The sequence below is a fragment of the Melospiza georgiana genome, chromosome 17, assembly GCF_028018845.1.
Source record: "Melospiza georgiana isolate bMelGeo1 chromosome 17, bMelGeo1.pri, whole genome shotgun sequence".
Classification (NCBI taxonomy): Eukaryota; Metazoa; Chordata; class Aves; order Passeriformes; family Passerellidae; genus Melospiza; species Melospiza georgiana.
The window spans coordinates 12691781-12708658 of NC_080446.1; the positions used below are offsets into that span (position 1 = coordinate 12691781).

Genomic DNA, 16878 nt, shown 5'->3' on the forward strand with positions numbered 1-16878 from the left:
TATTTTGGAGCTTAAAATCACACCTGGCTTTTTGGACCTCAAAATCACACTAGGTTTTTTGGATCTTAAAATCACACCTGGCTTTATGGACCTCACAATCACACCAAGTTTTTTTGGACCTTAAAATCACACCTGGCTTTTTGGACCTTAAAATCAAACCTGGCTGTTAGGCCCTTAAAATCACACTGGGTATTTTGGAGCTCAAAATCACACCTGGCTATTTGGTGCTTAAAATCACACCAGGTTTTTTGGAGCTTAAAATCACACTGGGTATTTTGGAGCTTAAAATCACACCTGGCTGTTAGGCCCTTAAAATCACACTGGGTTTTTTGGAGCTTAAAATCATACCTGGCTGTTTAAACCTCTGACATTTTGTTCTGAGACTCCCCTGGGATGAGCCATCCTTGCCATGGCCTGGATGCCTCTGGATGGCACCAGCAAGGGCAGTCCTGGTGTAGCAGCTCTGGAGCCATCAGAACTCTGCTGAAAGGTTTTTATATTCAAGGCAAAAATCAGAGTTTGATCAGTCTGTAGTCACCAGGCTTTTTATCTGCTCACAGACACATTAATCTGTTATTTGGGGATAACTTGTCAATGGCTTTAAATTTTCTTTTTAGGGTTTTTTTTGGAGATCTGTAGGCAGTTTGCTGGACCGCAGCAGTGAGAGATGAGCAGTTGCTGCCCAGGATAAAGCTCCTCACTGCAGGCAATTCCTTGTTTATCCCCTTCCAAGGACAGCCAGGATGTTGTTCCTGATGAAATTTGCTGCCCAGGCAAGTGCCAGGAAGATGGAATAGGATTTTCAGAAGCAGCAAAAATAAAACTGCTGCTTTCTGCAGAGCAAATTACAGATGGATGCACAGAGTAACGTGCAAAATGCTTTTCCACTATTAAGTTGATTATCTCAATCCTATGTAGTGCCTGGACTTGCAGCTTGAGGGGCCAAGGCACCCCAGTTTGGGCAGCTCCTCTGCAGTTCTTGCACTCTATTATTTTGGTGTGGCTGACATTGGGTGCACATTATTTCCTGAGGCTGCTGTGGAACTCCTCATGCCATATTCAAATTGCTGCTGCCATTTCTGCCAGAGAGAATGCAAGAATTAGCTGTGAGATGAAGTTATTTTTCCCCTCAGCTGGAATAATCAGAGCTGTTAACTGCAGTGTTTTCCCCTGGAGGAGAAGCCTCTCTATTTTAGACAAAAATTTATACCCCTGTTTTAGGTGTCAGTGTGAATTTTGGGAGGGTTTTGCAGAGGAAGGAGACACCTGCACTGTGTGGGGACAAATCCTGTGGCATCATCAGCACTTCCACCTTGGTCAGGTGTAATCTTAAATTCAGTGAAAATTGGTCAGGTGTATTTTTGAATTCAGTGAAACTTGGTCCAGGTGTATTTTTGAATTCTGTGAAACTTGGTCAGGTGTATTTTTGAATTCAGTGAAAATTGGTTCAGGTGTATTTTTGAATTCTGTGAAACTTGGCCAGGTGTATTTTTGAATTCAGTGAACCTTGGTCAGGTGTATTCTTGAATTCAGTGAAACTTGGTCAGGAGTATTTTTGAATTCAGTAAAACTTGGTTCAGGTATATTCTTAAATTCAGTGAAACTTGGCCAGATGTATTCCTAAATTCAATGAAACTTGACCAGGTGTATTCCTAAATTCAATGAAACTTGACCAGGTGTATTCCTAAATTCAGTGAAATTTGGCCAGGTGTATTCTTAAATTCAATGAAACATGGTCAGGTGTATTCTTAAATCCAGTGAAACTTGGTCATTTATATTCTTAAATTGAGTGAAACTTGGTAATTTATATTCTTGAATTCAGTGACACTCCTGACTTCTATTCCCAGTGCTCTTTGCTCCTCTCAAGCTGAAATGTGTTTTTGCCAGCAAAACCTAAAGTTCTAATTATGTAAGAAAGCTTTCTTCCAGGTTTTTATCTGCTGATCTGCTCTTTTCTGCTAATGATATTTAAAAGCATTAATTCCACAGCTTTGCTGTGTACATAAATATCCCAGGAACACTGCCTGTCCTGCCAGTGTGTAAGGAATATTTATTTGCAGGAGGGCTCTTGATTTTTAACAAAACCACTGACATTCATAGTCAATTTTCCCTCTCTGAATGCATTCCCATGTAGTAAAATTATATTTTTATTATCCTGCAAGCTGCTTATCACAGTGAATATTTGCCTCATTTGACTGCTGTAAATATTGCAGAGAAAATCATCAGACTTACAACAGTTCATTTAATAATAATAATTTGCCTATACATGGGTTAATATAATTCCAAATACATCACATTCTTACGGAAGCATTTCTGGAGGACAAAATGAAATTATCTGGGTGAGCAGTCATGTTTTTCTGACTGATCTGCTGACAGAGGAGGAGAGTCTGGCTGAGTGACTCTGCTCTTTTCATTTCTGGGTGTTGATCAGGCAGGAGGAGTGACTGGAAACAGAGTTCTGCTGTCACCTGCCATGGTGACATCCCAGTGAAACCCTGAATTCTTGGGAATCTCCACGGTCAAACAGGAGTGCAGAACTTCTGCTGGAATTTCTAGCGATGAGGGATACCACAGGAATTCAAATAAATAGACAAATAAAACAGTATTTACCATAGAAATTCAAATAAATAGACAATTAAAATAGTATTTACCACAGAAATTCAAATAAATAGACAAAACAGTATTTATCACAGAAATTCAAATAAATAGACAATAAAAACATATTTACTACAGAAATTCAAATAAATAGGCAATTAAAACAGTATTTACCACAGAAATTCAAATATATAGACAAAACAGTATTTATCACAGAAATTCAAATAAATAGACAATTAAAACAGTATTTATCACAGAAATTCAAATATGTAGACAAAACAGTATTTATCACAGAAGTTCCAAAAAATAGACAATTAAAACAGTATTTACCACAGAAATTCAAATAAATAGACAATTAAAATAGTATTTACCACAGAAATTCAAATAAATAGACAATAAAAACATATTTACTACAGAAATTCAAATATATAGACAATTAAAACAGTATTTATCACAGAAATTCAAATAAATAGACAAAACAGTATTTATCACAGAAATTCAAAGAAATAGACAATAAAAACATATTTACTACAGAAATTCAAATAAATAGACAATTAAAACAGTATTTACCACAGAAATTCAAATATATAGACAAAACAGTATTTATCACAGAAATTCAAATAAATAGGCAATTAAAACAGTATTTATCACAGAAATTCAAATATATAGACAAAACAGTATTTATCACAGAAATTCAAATAAATAGACAATTAAAACAGTATTTACCACAGAAATTCAAATAAATAGACAGTTAAAACAGTATTTTATACTTCAGTCAAAGACTGGAAATAAAAAAAAACCAACCAGCCAACAATCAGTGAAAAACCATCCTCCAAAATACCCCAAACCAAACCAAAAAGCAGAGGAAGGAATAGGTTTTTAAGTGTTATAAATGTTGAAAAATGTTATTTGAATGTAGTTTTAGGCAGGTTTTATATTCAAGAAATTGAAGCAGCCAGCCCAGATCTGGCTGGACTCAGCTGCAGTTTTATTCCTCTCTTGGATGTGATGTTTTCTTTGTCAGAATTTCTCTGTAAAAAGGAACTGCAGAGATCACAGCCTGATGCTCATTAACCCAGAGAAATTTTACATTCCTTTGCCAATGAAAAAGAGATAATAAACTATTGATACCCATTTTAACTGGTCAGGGCTCTGTGGGGCAATCATTTTAATCTTTATTAATAAAAATTGGTTCCAACATCCCTGTCACAGCTGATAATAAAGACAATTAATATATCAAAATGGAAAAGGACATTTTGAGTCTACTCACAGATGGCAGAAGTCACCCAGGTAGTATTAAATACATTACCTTTAATTAAATGATAATAATAATTATATACAAATATATCCAACTGCTTTTCCCTCAGTCATATGTATTGTCTGAAAGCTTTATTACAATTCAGATAAAGTACAGCTAAGGTTTTTTATCTGCTGATTGGTTCTTTTAGAGGATCTTTTAAGTGTTAGTAATTCATGCTGCACATTGGACTTACAAGTTAAACCACCAGTGTGCCTGGTAAGAAGGAGGTGTGGAAAACACTCTTTTTTGGCAGGTTCTTGCTATTATCCTGTGAAAACTGCCCATGGAATGATCAGATATTTTTGCTGGCATTGAGGGCTGTTAAATCCCCTCTTACAGCAGCTGGTTTTTATGTTGGGAATATACCAGAGTGAGTTCAGCCATTCAGCTGTGGCAGAAGAAGAGCTTTTGGGGGAACCTAGGGTATAAAATTATAATTACAGTCTGCTTATAGTGATAAACAAACCTTTTATTTCTATGGTTTGTAAAATCAGCATTGTTGGGTGTTAGCAGAGTAAGGTTTTGTATCCTCCATGGTCCTCATGGTCCTGCTTTTTGTGTCAGGGGGATATTCCAGAGTGAGTTCAACCATTAAACTGTGGTAGAGGAAGAGCTTTTTGGGGAGCCCGAGGTATAAAATTATCATTACAGTCTGCTTTATGGTGATGAACAAACCTTTGACTCCTGTATTTTGTAAAAGCAGCGTTGCTGGGTGTTAGCAGAGTAAGGTTTTGTATGCTCCATGGTCCTGGTTTTTAAGTCACAAGGATATTGCAGAGTGAGTTCAGCCATTCAGCTGTGGCAGAAGAAGAGCTTTTGGGGGAACCTAGGGTATAAAATTATAATTACAGTCTGCTTATAGTGATAAACAAACCTTTTATTTCTATGTTTCGTAAAAGCAGCATTGTTGGGTGTTAGCAGAGTAAGGTTTTGTATGCTCCATGGTCCTGGTTTTTATGCCACAGGGATATTCCAGAGTGAGTTCAGCCATTCAGCTGTGGCAGAAGAAGAGCTGTTGGGGAACTCAAGGTATAAAATTATCATTGCAGTCTGTTTTATAGTGATGAACAAACCTCTTACTCCTATGTTTTGTAAAAGCAGCATTGTTGGGTGTTAGCAGAATAAGTTTTTGTATCCCCTGTGGTCCTCATGATCCTGCTTTTTGTGTCAGGGGGATATTCCAGAGTGAGTTCAACCATTAAACTGTGGTAGAGGAAGAGCTTTTTGGGGAGCCCAAGGTATAAAATTATCATTACAGTCTGCTTTATGCTGATGAACAAACCTTTGACTCCTGTATTTTGTAAAAGCAGCATTGTTGGGCGTTAGCAGAGTAAGGTTTTGTATGCTCCTGGTTTTTATGCCACAGGGATATTGCGAAGTGAGTTCGGCCATTAGGCTGTGTCAGAAGAGCTGTTGGGAGTCTTTTTGGGGAACCCAGGGTATAAAATTATCATTGGAGCCTGCTTTATGCTGATGAACAAACCTTTTACTACCATGTTTTGTGAAAGCAGCATTGCAGGGTGTTAGCAGAGGAAGGTTTTGTGTGCCCCATGGTCCTGTTTTTCATGTCCCAGGGATATTGCAGGGGAGTTCAGCCCAGCTGGACTCTGCCTATCAGGCCCTGTGCAGTGTCGGTTTCTCGGCTGTTTTTATGGCCTGGAAAGGCCCGGGATGGCCTTGGGCAGCCCGTGCTCCAAAGGACGAGAAGAGGCTTCAGGTTTTTTCTCGGTCTCGGTGTTTATTAATTGTTTATCTAAAAGATTTTCTCTGGGCCCGACAGAGGTCTGCACAGCAGCCAGCCATGAGCACACTGAGAGCCCCCGGGGTGGTCACTTATCTTTATACTCAAAATTACATATACAATATTTATCAATTTCCCCCAATACCTTTCACCCTTATTGACCAGTGCACTTTTAGTAATAACCAATCCCAAAGTGCCACCATCACCACAGAAGATGGAGGCCAAGAAGAAGAAGAAGAAGGACAGGACACGCCCCAATTCCTCCATCTTACTTCTTTAGACCCCCCTGTACAGAAATCCTAAACCCTGTGTTTCACACTCTAATTAACTTATCCCTTCACCATTTACCCAGTGAAATCCTCCCATCCTCATACAGGTGTCGTCTCCCGTGCAGGATCAAAGTCCAGCCACCAGACACTTCTGGCAACATTCCAGGACTCCAGAGCCCCCCAAGGGTGGTCTCGGTCACTCTGCACATCAGTCCTGAGGTGCTGAGATCCCACAGTGCAGGAGCTGCTGGGAGAGGCTGGCCCTGGAAATCCTGCCTGGCTTTGGGTCCCAGATAAGGAGTTTGTCTCACTGCTGGGAAGCTGAGATCAGCTGATTCTGGGAAACCCTGCTGGGTGATTTCTACAGCACCTTCTGGGGCATGAGTGAACTCTGGCTGGCCAGGATAAATGATTGTAACCTTGTGTGTGGTCACAGGTGCTGCTGAAGCAGCTCCACAGCAATTACAGCTGCCTGTAAACTGCATTTCTGCCTCTAATTACTGCCTTGGAAGCAGTAAAGGCATTCTTTGGGGTGTGGGTGCTGAGCAGAGCCTCTGCCAGGGCTGTTGGATGTGATAGCAGCTTTGAGGAGGGCACAGGGAGGCCCTGGCCCACTGCTTTCAGACACACCCAATTCTTGTGTTGCACAGTGCTGCAGGGCATCTGTACCCCACTGCCTCTGGTGCTTATTTAATGGATTTTTTTTTTTTTTTTTTTTTTTTTTTTTGTTTTTGTTTTTTTTTGTTAAGGTTGGGATTAAATGTATTTTTTGTTTGGATTTAGATGTTTATTAGTTCTTATTTATATTATAGTCTTGTAAGTTGTGAGTTTTGTAGTCTTAATTCTAATAAGTTAAAAATGCTACAGGACATTTGTACCCCACTGTCTCTTGTGCTTATTTAATGGATTTTTTGGGGTTTTTTTGGTTTTTTTTTGGTTAAGGTTGGGATTAAATGTATTTTTTGTTTGGATTTAGATGTTTATTAGTTCTTATTTTTATTACAGTCTTGTAAGTTGTGAGTTTTGTAGTCTTAATTCTAATAAGTTAAATGCTACAGGACAGTTGGACCCCACAGGTGCTGCCTTCCTGTGATGGGAGGAAGGTGAGCAAAAATCCATTATTTAATGGATTTTTTGTTTGTTTGTGTTTTTGTTAAGGTTTGAATTAAATGTATTTTTGTTTCGACTTAGATGTTTATTAGTTCTTATTTATACTATAGTCTTATAAGTTGTGAGTTTTGTAGTTCTTAATTTTAATAAGTTAAAAATGCTACAGGACATTTGTACCCCACTGTCTCTTGTGCTTATTTAATGGATTTTTGAGGGTTTTTTTGGTTAAGGTTGATATTAAATGTGTGAGAAGGTTTTTTTGTTTGCACTTAGATGTTTATTAGTTCTTATTTATATTATAGTCTTAAGTTGTGAGTTTTGTAGTGCTTAATTTTAATAAGTTAAAAATGGAGAGGTATGTCTCTCTCTGGAAGATCTTTTAAGGATAAACTTTATTTAAGAAATGACACGTAAAATATTTTTTTAATTTTTAAATATTTAAATCAATTTTAAATATTTAAATAATACTTTTTACTTAATAACTAATTATTTGTGGTTTGCAATGTGGATTTTTTATTTATTTATATAATACTACTCAAATTTATGAAGAAGAAGGTAAAGAAGAAGGACTAGTCTCTGCCCTAAAACTTCTGTCTTGTTTTTTATATATTACTATATTCTGAAACTTTTACGTTTTCTACTGTGTGATATACACACTTCTATTCGAATTACACACTCATAATCTTAGTTCTGTTATTTAATTTTGGAAGTTTTTTCTATAGTTTCAGGTCAAATGCAGTGTTCTCTTGGGGGTCAGTGCCTGGCAGCACAGAAAGTCTTAAAATTCTCAGCAACCAGGGTTCCAACACTTTTATTTATTTCTGATTTTGGAAAAAGATTTTTTTTTTTTTTTTTTGAGAAAAAGAGCCAATGTAATTCCCTTCAGATTAAGTTTTTATAACTTTGACTTTTAATAAAAACATGACAAAAACATGTTACTCTGGCAGTTCATAAGATTTCAGTAGGCTCCTGATCTTTGGCCTTAGGGAGGAGAAAATAAGTATTTTCCTTGGTCTGAAGGGGTGGGAAACAGAAAATACCACAAATCCATGTGCACTGTAAGGGCAGTTGTGGTGCACAGGAGGTGTGGGTGGGAATGGGAGGAACGGGGTAACCCAACAGTCCTGATAAGAACTTGTGATCCTGATAAGAATTTGTGATCACTCAGTGATCCCTGCAGTGTTTGTGTCTGAGCACTTTGTTTTAAACATTGCATGAAATGCAGACAAACTCAAATTGTTCTCAGAGAAAGCTGGAGTGGGGAGCTGGACAGAAATTGTAGCATTTTATTTGGCTTTGTATAATGTTATATAATGCTTAGAAATCTCTGGTTTTGCTAGTAATTCTCCACGAGGCACAAAATTCTCACATCCCCTTGTTGTGGGGCATTTCCCCAGCATGTCACTATACAAACACAGCTATTAACAGTTTTTAATCATTCTGAGTAAGAAAACTTCCTATATTCTTAATTAAACCATCAGTGCAGAATGAACCAGCCTAAATATCCCAGCAATGTGTAATCTGGAATGTTTGGGATGTTTGTGTGGTGCCTCATTCTGCAGATCAGACATTGTCCTTTGCACACCCCCTGTTCCCAGTCCTGTCACACACATGGATGTTGGACTGGCCCAAACTGGGCAGATTTACTGACCACTGGAGGGAAAGTCAGGGCAGAGGCACTGTTTGTTTTGCACTCACTGTTTGTGTTTGTTTTGGGTCCTTGGCGTTTGGACTGGCTTCTCCTAAACAATCCTGAGCTGCTTGGCATCCTTAGCTGGCATCCTTTCCCATAAAAAAGTGCTTTTTTTGTTCTGTAACACATTAGTTAATTCGAACTGAACCAAATACAGCATGTTCATAACCAGTTGCAGAGCTGGAGCTCTGTTTGGGATTTTACCTTGCAGGACTGTCAGATCTGCCAGAACACCTGGGCTGCTTGTGGGCTCCATCAGCTTAATAAACATGTTCATCACATCTCTGAGTTAGCAGCCCTCTGCAAGGGGAGATAAGGGAACCTGTGTCTTGTCAGGATTTCCTACTCTGGAAAGCAGGAAAGCATCTGTCTCAGAGATGGAAAGATGTAAAGTTTTATTTGCCATCATTCCTGGTGTGTGTGACTGAGCTTTTGGTAGGGAAAGATGTAAAGTTTTATTTGCCACCATTCCTGGTGTGTGTGACTGAGCTTTTGGTTTTTAGCAGAGCCAGTCCTGTGTGACATGAAATAGTTTCTGCTGTGAGACTGAGAGATCAGAGCACTGCAGAAATGAGAAGTGTGTGGCTGAGGCTGCTGGAGCAGCAGCTTGGGGCCCAGGTGAGGGTTGGGGTGTGAGCAGGGCTGTCCTGGAGAGCACAGCTCAGCCCAGAGCAGGCAGGGAAGGGCAGTGCCATGCAGGGAGGCTGTATTTGTGCCAAACTCCGTGTGCCACCAGGTGTTTGTTGCTCTGAGCCTGCCCAGCCTGGCCTTGGATGCTGCCAGGGCTGTGGCATCAAGCACATCTTGTACAGCTCTGTGTAAGGTTGGTGTTCCCTGGGTTATACATACATATTATAGTATTATATTATACATACATATTATAATATTCATGCATATTATAATATTGGCTTTTTGCAAATATTACAATGCATTTTATATGTGTACTGTTAAAGTAACTTTGCTATAAATATATAGTTTTTATTTCTGTTGTTAATTAAGCTCAGACATAGTAGTGAAATCGCTGATAAAAGTATGCTTATGTTAAAATACCTACTTAGAAAACATCCAATAAACATATGAAGAAGACACCTACTACAGATACACCAACTGTCAACACTCACCATCTAAAGACAATATGGACCAAAGCCCAATATAAAAGTTATAATAAGAATAGACTAAAACCACAGTCAAGGAATACACATGCTCTAAAAGAAACAAATCTGAAAAAGAACCATACTAAGTACTTCTTAGAATATGTAAACTAATTTGAAGAAAAAAGTTTACTATGCATAATTGTTTATAAATATGTAACAGACTAGTGCAGTAAAAATAGTGTATAAAGAGTGTTTCCAAAATAGCAAATGTGCTCTTAGCTGAGTGCCAGACACACCTGGCTGTAATAATCTTTGCTTTATAATCTTTATCTCCTGTTAAACTTCTTTAAATTTTTTAAAAGTCCTTTACTCAACTTAAATTTTTAAAAGAAAAGGAATGTGTTTTTTCACACCTGTCTGTCTCTGGAACGGCCATGGTTTCTGCCCAGGTGTTTTGGGCAGAGCTGGCTGTGAGCTGTTGTCACCTGCTGGCTGCTCCCTGGCTGGGTGGGGTGGGCAGGGCAGGTTGGACCAGTCCTCCCACCACTCCTGTCCTGGGGGGCTCCTCCTGCACAGCCCACGAGCAGCAAATTGCTCAAACCACCTTCAGTGAGGCTTCTCCCAGCTCAGGCTGTTGTGCAAACACCTTCTAGGACGAGTAACACAAAACATAAAAACATACATAAACACAAAACATAAAAACATACATAAACACCAACATTTTTAGAAGGTGTATTTCACATCTAAGTGCAAAGCTGAGGGAACATTTCTCCTTGGATTTGAACAGGGGTTCAGCAGGAGGGGGGATCTGCAGCAGCACAAAGATCTCACCTGGCAGGAGCTGCACCAGCAGTGCTGCCTTCCTGTGATGGGGGGAAGGTGAACAAGGCTGGTTTTGGTGGATGAGCCTGGATATTGAAGCTTTCTGTTTGCTGTAGCAACCACCCCCAAACAAACATAGAATTAACCCCAGAACTAACCTCCCCAAAAAAAAAACCAAAGAAAAATACAAACCATGATGATAAATCATTGACCAGTCACCCACCAAATTTTACTTTCTTGTAGCTTATAGAAAGCATGACACTGAAGATGTTAAGATGGCTGCCACACACACACCTAAGGACAAAAGACTTAGTCCTGACCTTACTGTCTCTGTGGTGTGTCAGGAGTGAGTCTGGGGTGGCATCTGCTGTGACAGGTGACAGCCACAGGGCAGCAGCCACCTCTGTGCCACCCCTGAAGGATGGCAAATCAAGGTGATCTGTGTAGACAACAAGCACCAGAACATGCTGAATATCTCTCTGTGCTGAGTGCCATTGGTGCAGAGTGTGAGGGGCTGTTTTGGGCACACAGCTCACCAGTGCCACCCTGTCCTTTGCCCTGCAGCTGCCCTGCAGGCCCTGAAGCGCAAGAAGAGGTATGAGAAGCAGCTGGCACAGATAGATGGCACGTTATCAACAATTGAATTCCAGAGGGAAGCCCTGGAGAATGCCAACACCAACACTGAAGTGCTCAAGAACATGGGCTTTGCTGCTAAGGCTATGAAAGCTGCTCATGACAACATGTAAGTCACTCCCTCCTGCATCTTCCCACGGGATCTATGGTTTGGCATTTCTCAGATCTGCTGAATTCCAAACCAAAGGTGGAGCTGGAGCAGCAAAACCTTCTTGTGAAAGGCTCTCACTTCAGCTAAAATTGAACAAAACACACAAATATGATGCTTCCTCAGTTTACTCCTGTTTTATTTTCTATATCCAAAAGCTGGGTAGCACCAGTGTGGTCTGAAGAAAATGGCACAGATCAATTTTGTAACAGCAAGAATTTTAAGCCTCAAAGGGGGTCTTAAAACTTGTTTTTCTGCAGTGGAGTTGGTGTATGTAGCAATAATTAATGGTAAAACTGCATTATGGGAATGTTGTGCTTGCTCCACAAGCAAACATTGTGGACGTAATAATGCTGAATCAGGGAAGAGAGCAAAGTATTATTAATATCAGTGGTGCAGAACAGAAGCTCTCCCTGGTGTCTGTATAACCACTGGGAGCTAAACTTGCAGGAAGAATTAAAAATACATCTCTAATTGTGTTGAGACCAGGGGGATAAAACCCAGACTTGCATGCAAAGTGTATTTTGGGGAAGGGCCTTGGAAATGTCACAGTGGTGGGGATTTCTACAGAAGCCAGGAAATGCAGTGTTGGTTGGGAAGGTGCCTGCTGACACTGAATTCTTTCCTTTTTTTTTCCAGGGACATTGATAAAGTAGATGAATTAATGCAGGACATTGCAGAGCAGCAAGAGCTGGCAGATGAGATCTCTACAGCCATCTCCAAGCCAGTGGGATTTGGGGAGGAATTTGATGAGGTATGGCTTTTCATTTGCTTCTCTTTGTACCAGTGAGGGATGGAATCCTCTGGGTTGGGAAGATCAGGGATCCAACCACTGCCCCAGCACTGCCAGCCCCATCACCAACCCTGAGCACCACATCTTCTTGTGAAGGCTCTGAAATCCCTGCAGGAATTGTGTCCCTCAGGATCTCTCTCTGGAGATCTGCACATTGTTTGTGCCTGGCTGCAGGACTGGGCTCTGAAATCTCTCCTGCAGTTGTTTCTGGCTGTAACCTGAACTTTATGCTCAGAATGGTCTGGATGGCCTGACCTGAGAATATTTGGACTTGGATTTCTTCTTCCCTCCTCTGCTTTTCCCTCCAGGAGATGGAGTACAGGAATCACATCAGAATCAGATTCCTCTGACCCTGTGCATTTGTGCTATTTTCTTTAATAATATGATCAGCTATATCTGATTGGTCATAAATATAACTAAAGTTCCTTCTTTTTTCTTTTTTCTCCTTGAAATCCTAGGATGAACTCATGGCAGAGCTAGAGGAACTAGAACAAGAAGAACTAGACAAGAACTTGCTGGAAATCAGTGGTCCGGAGACAGTACCACTACCAAACGTGCCCTCAATATCAATACCCTCCAAGCCAGGTATGATCAACCTTCATTGCAACATCCTGCATCATTAAAAGTGTGCTTATTCATCTGCCTGCTCCTTGCATTTGGGAGATCTGGCTGCAGGCAGCACAGACATTTTGCTTGGAATTGCTTCCTGAATCCCAAATCACAGCCAGCGATTGCCATTTCTCTGTGAGGGGCACCTGCCTTTCAGAAGCAGCACAAAAATCACTCCCTGTCACAGGAGCAGTTGTTTTCTGCTCCAGCTCATCCAGGTGGGATGGGAGCCATTTTCAGGTGCTGCTGGGCCAACAAGGAAGAAATCTTGGTAAGACACCCTGAGGTCATAAAAGGGAGGGCAGAGTGAATTAACTCATAAATCCTTGCAGTTGGAAAAGACCTCCAGGCTCATCCAGTCCCAGGCAGGTTCACATTCCCCCATGGATCCATGTTTCCTTTGGGTTTTCATTTGATCCCTGCTTTTCTGGCCTTGGGAGGATCTTCCTTTGGGGTTCCCTCTTTAGGAAGGCTGTGGGCTCCTCTGCAGTACCCAAACCAGGCATTCCCAAAGTCAGGGTTATCCCAATCCTAGAGTACACATACCCAGGAAATTGTGAGGATTTTACCTGGAGGATGGACAAGAAATGTTTGTATTTACATAGAGGGTTCAAAGCTGCTCTTAAATCCCTCTTGCATGAACATTCCCCCTGGAATTCAGCTGAGCTGGGACACCTCTGGCAGCACTAATGGGATATGAACCTTTACAAGCCCATTTTGCTGAATCTGCCTGACTGTGATGAATAACTTACAGAATTTGCAGCTCTGTTCCATGTCCTTACTTGGAACAGGAAAAACACTCCAAAAAAAAGCAGTGGATGCAAATAACTCCAGTTGGTCAGTGTATCTGTAATTATCCTGCTGCCTTTCCAGGCCTGGATGGGTGTGGGAAGCAGCAGCAGCACTGCCTGAGCAGGTTCTGCTTTGTGCCATTGCTCCTGGTGTTCCTCTGGTTTTATTCTGCCACTACTGATTTTCTGTGTTCCTTATTCTGACACCACTGATTTTTTTGTGTTCCTGGTTGTGTTTTACCAGGCAGAGCTGCTGACCAGAGTTGGTGAGAGGGGAGGGAGTTCTGTCAGAATATCTGAAATCTGAGACTTTTTCAGATTCAGGAGAAGAAATAGATTAAATGCACCAGTGCATTGCCTTTTTATTGCCTGGTTGGTTTAATGAGGTTTGTTCTCTAAATAGTCTTAAAACACAATGTCTGGACCCAAATCTACTCTTTGCATTTTGTGACTGCACACAAGTAAGGGGTGTTGTAATTGTGGATATATTTAAGGAGCTACACAGCCTAAAACTTAGGGAAACTCCCTAAAATAATACAAATTGTGTACAAGTTTGGTAGTAAAAGCTGCAAGCATAAAGCTCAGTGTTTCACAGGATTTATGTTAAGCTGCTTTTGGGTGGAAATGAGAATTCCATGAATTCCATTAATGTATTTAAGTGGCAGTTCTTGCTTCAATAAAGCTGCCCCCAAGGCTGGCACTTGGGAAAAATTGGGATTCTGGGGTAGTGTTGGGTGGGGATTTTGTGTGGGTTTATTTTTTGAACCTAAATTGATTTTCACTGAAAACTGACTTAACACTGGGATTAAAAGTTTGCTTGTGATTACCATGGTCAGACCTCCAAAGGGAAAACTATCCTAATGGTTCAGGTTCATGTGTAATTGTCTTTTTGGGAATAATAATGTGTCTTTTGAAGTAGAACTGACTCTGTTACCTCATTTTTATCCACTGAAGGGGAGATTACCACGAGCTTTTCCTGCTTTTCCACTTCTCAGGAGCAGTCTGGACTTTGGCTTCAGTCAGATCAGCCTGAGTGAGGAATTTTGTTACTGGTGGTGTCAGGAGAAATTCAGGCAGAAATTGTTTAATGGAGGCTGGAGGAGCTTAATATAGAAAACCAAATCCCAGCCTTGTACAAGTGAGGGGTCTGGAGCTTGGAGCTGACTCAGTTTTCCTGATGTAAACATTTCTTTTGGAATGACACACACCACTTGGACCAGGAATTATTTCACTCTTTGTTTTTTTTTTTTAACATTTTCCAGAATTATTGCAGCTATTTGTGGGTTCATACCTTTGTTGCTGAGTTAATGGAAAGTGAATTTGTCAGGTTCTAACAAAGAGCAGCATTTTCTGCCCTGGAACAACCAGGAAGGAGGAGAGGGCAGTGTCCAGGCTGCTCCCTCCTATCCACATCCACATCCACATCCACATCCACATCCACCCACGTCCAGGGAGCACAGGAGAGGAGGAGTGGGATGTCCCCAGGCCTCTCCAGCCCCTCCACATTCTGTACCTCACCAAAACACCTCATTCCCTGCATTCACGATACTCAGTGATGCAGTAAGGAATTTCATGTGGATGGGGAAGAAATTCATACTGGAGACATCAAATGAGTTTCTGTAAGAAGTTGCATTTCTCTGAAAGAGCCTTGGAAATGATGGGAAAATATCACACTTGAACTTTCATGCCCACTGCCTTCTTCCTGTGGGAGCTGTTGTTTTTTTCCACTCAGGAAGTTTGTGGCTCTTTCAGCAAAGCACTTTTTACTTCAGCTCAAAAAGATTTTATGTATTTTTTGTCCACAGCTTGCCTTAGGTGCTTCATTTACCCATTTGTCAGTGGCACAGAGGGTTCTGTCAGGATTCCCACTCACTTGTTCTCTTTTGTGATCTTGCAGCCAAGAAGAAAGAGGAAGAAGAGGATGATGACATGAAAGAGCTGGAAGCTTGGGCAGGAACCATGTAACCACAGCAGCCCCTGGCTGGAAAAAAGACTTTGGTTACCTATTCTGGGTGCAAATGTGTTTTGTTGAGGAGAAAGCATAAGCAAAATGTCTTTATCTTTAATTTTAACCCAGAGCAGTGGGAACTGCATTGCTGTTTTCTGCATAGCATGGAAAAAAGTCTGCCCAGAGGAGAGAAGGGGGAGCAGGGGAATTGCCTGCTGTCGATACGGTTGAATTTCTGTAGAAAAGGTATTTGCAAAATCCAACACAGCTTTGGGACTGTGCTCCTGCCACTGCTGGATCTTCATCTTCAATTTGGGCCATATATTGAATTGAAATAAGCTGCAAAACATTCTGTAATTTTAAGTCAGTTTAAGTGTGTCTAGGAGTCTTGTAAGGCATTTAAAAACCAGGAAAAGTCGTAAGCCCCCATTGGCTTCTTTATTGTGTTTTAGGTGCAAGAATGCTTTAGGTTTTTAGTTCTTTGCCAGGTCTATTTATATCCCTTGACTGCTGTGTGCCAGCCCTGTGTCTGTCACTGCAACGACGTAGTCACTGTGCCCATTTTAATTGCTGAGAATGATCTGCAGTTGATCCACACTCTCTTGGAAGTAGGGAAGGTTTCAAGTTCTGTTGTACATTTTTCTACACAGCACTACAATGTTTATTGCTTTTTTTGTGATAATTGATAACCCATTCAGATACATGCACACAATTATTTTAATTAAGAAACTACTATGGATTGCACTGCATTAAATATCTCGATTAATTTTCACCTGTGCCTGCTGTGGTCAATTCTGTGTCCTGTTTAAGTGATCTGGATGTGCTTTAGGTGGAGTTTGGCCTTTTTCTACATGTGGGACATCCACTCTAAAGCCTGCTGAGCTATGGGGAACAGGGACAGGACAAGAGGAGAGAACCTCGAGCTGTGCCGAGGGAGGTTCAGGTTGGACATCAGGAGGAATTTCTTCATGGAAGGGTTTGTCAGCTGTGGAAGGGGCTGCCCAGGAAAGTGGTGGAGTCCCCATCCCTGGAGATACTCAAGGAACAGCTGGATTGGTGTGGCTGTGGGCTGCTGACAGGATGGGGGTCAGTCACAGGTTGGACTCAGTGATTTTGGAGATATTTTCCAACCTCAGTGACCCTGAGATTCTGTTCTGTGTGAAAATCCCCACTCCAAGGAGAAATCAGCTGAATGAGGGTGTTAAGAATTAGGGTGTTCACAGTTCAAAGCGAGAGGTTTAGGGACAGACTTGGAGCCCTTGGCTTTGTTTTTCATCATGGAAATCACCTCTGCTGTGCACTGTGCTAACAGATGTTGTTAAAGCAGCTCTG

At 40.9% G+C, this 16878-nt stretch overlaps 1 protein-coding gene across 1 annotated transcript in view; it reads left to right on the top strand.

Moving 5' to 3' along the window:
- CHMP4B (charged multivesicular body protein 4B) overlaps positions 1-16318 on the top strand; it is a 28585-nt gene extending 12267 nt beyond the window's left edge. The window contains exons 2-5 of the mRNA XM_058036141.1: positions 11189-11366; positions 12045-12159; positions 12657-12783; positions 15496-16318. Coding sequence (XP_057892124.1) covers positions 11189-11366; positions 12045-12159; positions 12657-12783; positions 15496-15563 — 488 coding nt within the window. The 3' untranslated portion in view covers positions 15564-16318. The remainder of the gene's footprint in view (positions 1-11188; positions 11367-12044; positions 12160-12656; positions 12784-15495) is intronic.
- The last annotated feature ends 560 nt before the right edge of the window (positions 16319-16878 follow it).